This window comes from Prionailurus bengalensis, chromosome E2, assembly GCF_016509475.1.
Source record: "Prionailurus bengalensis isolate Pbe53 chromosome E2, Fcat_Pben_1.1_paternal_pri, whole genome shotgun sequence".
Taxonomy (NCBI): Eukaryota; Metazoa; Chordata; class Mammalia; order Carnivora; family Felidae; genus Prionailurus; species Prionailurus bengalensis.
The window spans coordinates 2,223,712-2,231,751 of record NC_057352.1 but is presented as its reverse complement, the minus strand read 5'-3'; the positions used below and the strand labels follow the sequence as shown (position 1 = coordinate 2,231,751).

General features: G+C 42.2%; 1 protein-coding gene across 1 annotated transcript; it reads right to left on the bottom strand.

The window, feature by feature from the left end:
* Positions 1–6,631: 6,631 nt before the first annotated feature.
* Positions 6,632–7,682, bottom strand: LOC122494708 (olfactory receptor 5-like). Its single transcript, XM_043600101.1, has one exon. The coding sequence runs from the start codon at positions 7,680–7,682 to the stop codon at positions 6,708–6,710; it is 975 nt and encodes a 324-aa protein (XP_043456036.1). The 3' UTR covers positions 6,632–6,707.
* Positions 7,683–8,040: the final 358 nt, after the last annotated feature.

The following is an 8,040-nucleotide window of genomic DNA, read 5'->3' as shown; positions in this document are numbered from 1 at the left end:
TTAGAAGATAAAATTATGGAAAAAGAGGAAGCTGAGAAAAAAAGAGATAAAAAAATCCAGGAGTATGAGGGGAGAATTAGAGAACTAAGTGATGTGGTGAAACGTAATAATATATGCATAATTGGGATTCCAGAGGAGGAAGAGAGAGAAAGGTGCTGAGAACTTCCCTGATCTGGGGAAAGAAAAAGGCATTGAAATCCAAGAGGCACAGAGAACTCCCTTCAGACGTAACTTGAATTGATCTTCTGCACAACATATCATAGTGAAACTGGCAAAATACAAGGATAAAGAGAGAATTCTGAAAGCAGCTAGGGATAAACATGCTCTAACATATAAAGGGAGACTGATAAGACTCGTGACTGATCTCTCTACTGAAACTCAGCAGGCCAGAAAGAAATGGCAGGAAATCTTCAATGTGATGATCAGAAAAAATATGCAGCTGAGAATCCTTTATCCAGCAAGTCTGTCATTTAAAATAAAAGGAGAGATAAAGGTCTTCCCAAACAAACAAAAACTGAAGGAATTCATCACCACTAAACCATCCCTGCAAGAGATCCTAAGGGGGATCCTATGAGACAAAGTGCCAGAGACATCACTACAAGCATGACACCTACAGACATCACAATGACTCTAAACTCATATCTTTCTATAATAACACTGAATGTAAATGGACTAAATGCACCAACCAAAAGACATAGGGTATCAGAATGGATAAAAACCCAAGACCTATCTATTTGCTGTCTACAAGAGACTCATTTTAGACCTGAGGACACCTTCAGATTGAAAGTGAGGGGATGGAGAACTACCTATCATGCTACTGGAAGTCAAAAGAAAGCTGGAGTAGCCATACTTATATCAGACAAACTAGACTTTAAATTAAAGGCTGTGACAAGAGATGAAGAAGGGCATTATATAATAATTACAGGGTCTATCCATCAGGAAGAGCTAACAATTATAAATGTCTATGCGCCGAATATGGGAGCCCCCAAATACATAAAACAATCACGAACATAAGCATCCTTATTGATAAGAACGTGGTAATGGCAGGGGACTTTAATACTCCACTTACAACAATGGATTGATCATCTAGACACAGGATCAATAAAGAAACAAGGGCCCTGAATGATACATTGGATCAGATGGACTTGACAGATATATTTAGAACTCTGCATCCCAAAGCAACAGAATATACTTTCTTCTCGAGTGCACATGGAACATTCTCTAAGATAGATCACATACTGGGTCATAAAACAGCCCTTCATAAGTATACAAGAATTGAGATCATACCATGCATACTTTCAGACCACAATGCTATGAAGCTTGACATAAACCGCAGGAAAAAGTGTGGAAAACCTCCAAAAGCATGGAGGTTAAATAACACCCTATTAAAGAATGAATGGGTCAACCAGGCAATTAGAGAAGAAATGAAAAAATATATGGAAACAAATGAAAATGAAAATACAACAATCCAAACGCTCTGGGATGCAGCAAAGGCAGTCCTGAGAGGAAAATACATTGCAATCCAGGCCTATCTCAAGAAACAAGAAAAATCCCAAATACAAAATCTAACAGCACACCTAAAAGAAATAGAACAGCAAAGGCAGCCTAAACCCAGCAGAAGAAGAGAAATAATAAAGATCAGAGCAGAAATAAGCAACATAGAATCTAAAAAAAATTGTAGAGCAGATCAACAAAACCAAGAGTTGGTTTTTTGAAAAAATAAACAAAATTGACAAACCTCTAGCCAGGCTTCTCAAAAAGAAAAGGGAGATGACCCAAATAGATAAAATCATGAATGAAAATGGAATTATTACAACCAATCCCTCAGAGATACAAACAATTATCAGGGAATACTATGAAAAGTTATGTGCCAACAAACTGGACAACCTGGAAGAAATGGACAAATTCCTTAGTACCCACACACTTCCAAAACTCAAACAGGAAGAAATAGAAAGTTTGAACAGACCCATAACCAGCAAAGAAATTGAAGCAGTTATCAATAATCTCCCAACAAATAAGAGTCCAGGACCAGATGGCTTCCCAGGGGAATTCTACCAGACATTTAAAGCAGAGATAATACCTATCCTCCTCAAGCTATTCCAACAAATAGAAAGGGAAGGCAAACTTCCAGGCTCATTCTATGAATCCAGCATTACTTTGATTCCTAAACCAGACAGAGACCCAGTAAAAAAAGAGAACTACAGGCCAATATCCCTGATGAATATGAATGAAAAAATTCTCAATAAGATACTAGCAAATCGAATTCAACAGCATATAAAAACAATTATTCACCATGATCAAGTGGGATTCATTCCTGGGATGCAGGGCTGGTTCAACATTTGCAAATCAATCAACGTGATACAACACATTAATAAAAGAAAAGATAAGAACCATACGATCCTGTCCATTGATGCAGAAAAAGCATTTGACAAAATTCAGCATCCTTTCTTTATAAAAATCCTCGAGAAAGTCAGAATAGAAGGAACATACCTAAACATCTAAAAACCATTTATGAAGCCCATAGCTAATATCATCCTCACTGGAGAAAAACAGAGCTTTCTCCCTGAGATCAGGAACACGATAGGGATGTCCACTCTCACCGCTGTTGTTTAACATAGTGTTGGAAGTTCTAGAATCATCAGCAATCAGACAAAAAAATGAAATCAAAAGCAGCAAAATTGGCAAAGATGAAGTCAAGCTTTCACTTTCTGCAGATGACATGATGTTATACATGAAAAATCTGATAGACTCCACCAAAAGTCTGCTAGAACTGATACATGAATTCAGCAAAGTCGCAGGATACAAAATCAATGTGCAGAAATCAGTTGCATTCTTATACACTAATAATGAAGCAACAGAAAGACAAATAAAGAAACTGATCCCATTCACAACTGCACCAAGAAGCATAAAATACCTAGGAATAAACCTAACCAAAGATGTAAAAGATCTCTATGCTGAAAACTATAGAAAGCTTGTGAAGGAAATTGAAGAAGATATTAAAAATGGAAAAACAATCCATGCTCATGGATTGGAAGAATAAATATTGTTAAAATTTCAATACTACCCAAAGCAATCTACACATGCAATGCAATCCCAAGCAAAATTGCACCAGCATTCTTCTTGAAGCTAGAACAAGCAATCCTAAAATTTGTATGGAACCACAAAAGGCCCTGAATAGCCAAAGGAATTTTGAAGAAGAAGACCAAAGCGGGAGGCATCACAATCCCAGACTTTAGCCTCTACTACAAAGCTGTAATCATCAAGACAGCATGGTATTGGACCAAAAACAGACACATAGACCAATAGAATAGAAAAGAAACCCCAGAACTAGACCCACAAAAGTATGGCCAACTAATCTTTGACAAAGCAGGAAAGAATATCCAATGGAAAAACGACAGTCTGTTTAACAAATGGTGCTGGGAGAACTGGACAGCAACATGCAGAAGGATGAAACTAGACCACTTGCTTACACCATTCACAAAAACAAATTCAAAATGGATAAAGGACCTGATTGTGAGACAGGAAACCATCAAAACCCTAGAGGAGAAAGCAGGAAAAAACCTCTCTGACCTCAGCCATAGCAATTTCTTACTTGACACATCCCCAAAGGCAAGGGAATTAAAAGCAAAAATGAACAATTGGGACCTCATGAAGATAAAAAGCTTCTGCACAGCAAAGGAAACACTCAACAAAACTAAAAGGCAACCATCGGAATGGGAAAAGATATTTGCAAATAACATATAGGACAAAGAGCTAGTATCCAAAATCTATAAAGAGCTCACCAAACTCCACACCCAAAAAACAAATATTCCAGTGAAGAAATGGGCAGAAAACATGAATAGACACTTCTCTAAAGAAGACATCCAGATGGCCAACAGGCACATGAAAAGATGCTCAATGTGCTTGCTCCTCATCAGGGAAATACAAATCAAAACCACACTGAGACACCACCTCACGCTGGTCAGAATGGCTAAAATGAACAAGTCAGAAGACTATAGATGCTGGAGAGGATGTGGAGAAATGGGAACCCTCTTGCACTGTTGGTGGGAATGCAAACTGGTGCAGTCGCTCTGGAAAACAGTGTGGAGGTTCCTCCAAAAATTAAAAATAGACCTACCCTATGACCCAGCAATAGCACTGCTAGGAATTTACCCAAGGGATACAGGAGTGCTGATGCATAGGGGCACTGGTACCCCAATGTATAGAGCAGCACTTTCAACAATAGCCAAATTATGGAAAGAGCCTAAATGTCCATCAACTGACGAATGGATAAAGAAATTGTGGTTTATATACACAATGGAGTACTACGTGGCAATGAGAAAGAATGAAAAATGGCTTTTTGTAGCAACATGGATGGAACTGGAGAGTGTTATGCTAAATGAAATAAATCATACAGAGAAAGACAGATACCATATGTTTTCACTCTTATGTGGATCCTGAGAAACTTAATAGAAACCCATGGGGGAGGGGAAGGAAAAAAAAGAGGTTAGAGAGGGAGAGAGCCAAAGTATAAGAGACTCTTAAAGACTGAGAACAAACTGAGAGTAGATGGGGGGTAGGGGGGAGGGGAGGGTGGGTGATGACTATTGAGGAGGGCACCTTTTGGGATGAGCACTGGGTGTTGTATGGAAACCAATTTGACAATAAATTTCATATTAAAAAAAAAGATGTAATTTTCAATTTAAAAATCACTTTATTTTTTCAAAATTTTTAATGTTTATTTTGAGAGAGAGAGAGTGAGAGAGAGAGAGAACGAGCAGAAAAGGGTCAGAGAGAGAAGGAGACACAGAATCTAAAGCAGGCTCCAGGCTCTGAGCCATCAGCATAGAGCCTGACATGGGGCTTGAACTCGTAAACCATGAGATCATGACCTGAGCCAAAGTTGAATGCTTATCTGACTGAGCAACCCAGGTGCCCCTAAAAAATCACTTTAATCTGTGTCTTTTGTGTCCATAAGACAGAGCTGAACGTCTTTCACTGGGAACTCAAGATGCCATTCTGTTGTGGTTCCAGCTGCACTAGACTCAGCGTTGTGTGGACATGTCAGGGGTGTCGTATCTGGTGCCTGTGCACCAGTGTCATCTGAATGCCATGATCTTCCTTGTCTTCCCTGTGCATGCAGACACCTTCAAGGTCTGGCTTCTGCGTCCCCAGTTGCTGTGGCACCACACTCCACTCCTCTTGCTATTCCTCCGTGGAGCTCACTTCACAGCCAGCTGAAAATATGCAAAGCATAACGTGAGCACCCCAGAGCATGGACCCCATCCGTGTTGCCCGGAACAATGCCTGGTCCACGTTAGCTGCTCGGTGAATCTGGTCGAATAAATAAGAGAACAACTCCCTGAAGAAAGGTGATGTCTTATCCATCTCCTTATTCCCAAAGATTTACAGCTATAATAATTCTACTGGCTATAGAGAATTTGCTGAATTCCAGACCCTATTCAAAACACTTTATATAGATTTGTCACATTCACAGCCACACTGTGAGGGAGATATGTGTGACAAAGTTTGTGGTCATCTACAACATCAGTCCTTCCTTCTTCCTTTAGTAATAGATCCACCATATCTCAGCTGGAAATCCAGAAAAAAATGTTTCCATGGCACAAGAACAGACATTCAGATCAATGGAACAGAAAAGGGAATCCAGAAATGGACCCACAAATGTATGGCCAACTCATCTCTGACAAAGCAGGAGAGAATATCCAATGGAATAAAGACAGTCTCTTCAGCAAGTGGTACTGGGAAAACTGGACAGCGACATGCAGAAGAATGAACCTGGACCACTTTCTTACATCATACACACACAAAAAATGTTTCTCAGCTCTTTCCTTGTCTCTCCATGATGTCATAGGAGTATGTGCTGGACAGATGTCCATGGAAAAGTTTTAGGTTATGCTTTTTAGGGGAAAGACACTTTCCTGTACTTCCTTCACTCCCCTTCTCTTCTGGTTGGAATTCAAGCGTGATGACTGGAGCTGGAGCAGCCATCTTGCACCCTGACCTGGAAGCGTCATGCTGAGAATGATATCACAAGATAGGGGAACTCTGACGTTTTGGACTGTCTTATTAATACCAAATAAGTGCTGCTACATTGATGAGAAATTCATTGTATCCTGTTTAAGCAACTGTTTTAGGCTGAAATCCATTACCTAACCAATATTATGCTGTATTAGTCAGTCATTGCTACAACACTGCTGTGTTACAAGCAATCCAAAAATGTTTTTCAGTAGCTTCAGTAGCACACTTGTTTTTTTTTTTTCTGGCTTCTGGATCTATGGTGGTGTTCTGCTTCAGGCTGCAGGGCAGGCTTAGGTCTGTTCTACTTGTCTCTCATCCCAGAACTAGGAGATGTTCTTCTCAAGGCAAATGGCAAGAAGGCAGTGGAAACAGTTAGTGCTGCCCCAGACATCAGCTCAGGACTCTCAATTTGGTCTACATTCCATTAGCCAAAGCCAATTATATGGTGAAGCAAAAGTTGTTGGGAACAGGGAAGTAGTGTTATCTTATTATTACTTTTTAAAGTTTTTATTTAAATTCCAGTTGGTTAACATACAGTGTAATATTAGTTTCAGGTGCACAATCTAGTGACCCAACACTTTCATACATCACCCGGTGCTCATCACAAGGGCCCTCCTTCTTCCCCATCACCTGTTCAATACACCACCATCCACCTCCCTTCTGGTGACCATCAGTGTGCTCTGTTAAAATCAGGAGCGGGCAAAGTGTGTTGTCGCTGAAGAGACCCGGGGTGAGTGGAGGGTTTTGTGCAGCACTGCCTGGACCTCCCTGTTCCGCAGGCAGTAGATGACGGGGCTGCACATGGGCGTGACCACCGTGTAGATGACAGATAGCACCTTGTTGAGGTCTGTGGAACCGATGAGGCGGGGGCGGGAATACATGAAGAGGACCACCCCATAGAAGATGCCCACCACCACCAGGTGGGAGGCACAGGTGGAGAGGGCTCTGCAGCGGGTGACGGCTGATGGCATGTGGAGCACAGCCCTCCCGATGGCCACATAGGAGGCCAGAGCCACTAGCAATGACCCACAGAAGATGACGATAGCAGAGATGAAGTCCACCATCTCCGTCAGGGCCACGTTAGTGCAGGACAGGTTGAGCAGAGGGGAGACATCACAGAAAAAGTGGTTGAGGACATTGGGGCCACAGTAGGACAGGCTGGCGATGCATGATGTCTTGGCCACTGAGACCAACAGCCCCCCAAGCCATGAGGACAAGGCTAAGCCCAGGCAGACCTGGGGCCTCATGAGCAGTGGGTAATGGAGTGGGCGGCAGATGGCCACGTAGCGGTCATAGGCCATGGAGGCCAGGAGGGTGCACTTGGTACTAATGAGAGCTATGAATAAAAAAAGCTGTGTCATGCAGGCTGCGAAGGGCACATGGCATGGACTGGAGCCCAGCCCCACGAGCAGGCTGGGCACGGTCACGGACACGTAACACATCTCCAGGCAGCTCAGGTTGCCCAGGAAGAAATACATGGGCTTGTGGAGCTCAATGTGACTGCAGATGAGGTAGATGATGAGCGTGTTCTCCAGGAGGGTCAGCAGGTAGAGGGCCAGGAAGATGGCAAACAGGACAATCCTTATGCCCAGCCTTGTGGACAAACCCAACAAGACAAACTCCTGGACTCTGGTCACGTTGCCCAACTCCAGGGGCCTCTCCATCTAAGTGCAAAAGAAGCAGGTTAGAGGAGACTGTGATCCACGCAGGAGTAAAACGGCAAAAGAGGAAGAGCATCAGGGGTCTGAGAGCCAATGTGAGTGCTGTGGGTTGACTGTTGTCAGGATGACTGGTGAGGTGGGACGTCGCAAAACCGGAAATGGAAAACCTCCACGTGTACTTAGTAAATCTGTGACCTTCGGCAATTCAACCCTTATAAGCCTCAGGTATCTTTTTTAAAAAAATTAATGTTTATTTATTTTTGAGAGAGAAAGATAGCTAGAGTGGGGGAAAGGCAGGGGGGGGGGTGTGGAGACATAGAATCTGAAACTGAGCCTCAGTTATCTTGTCTGTAAAATGGAG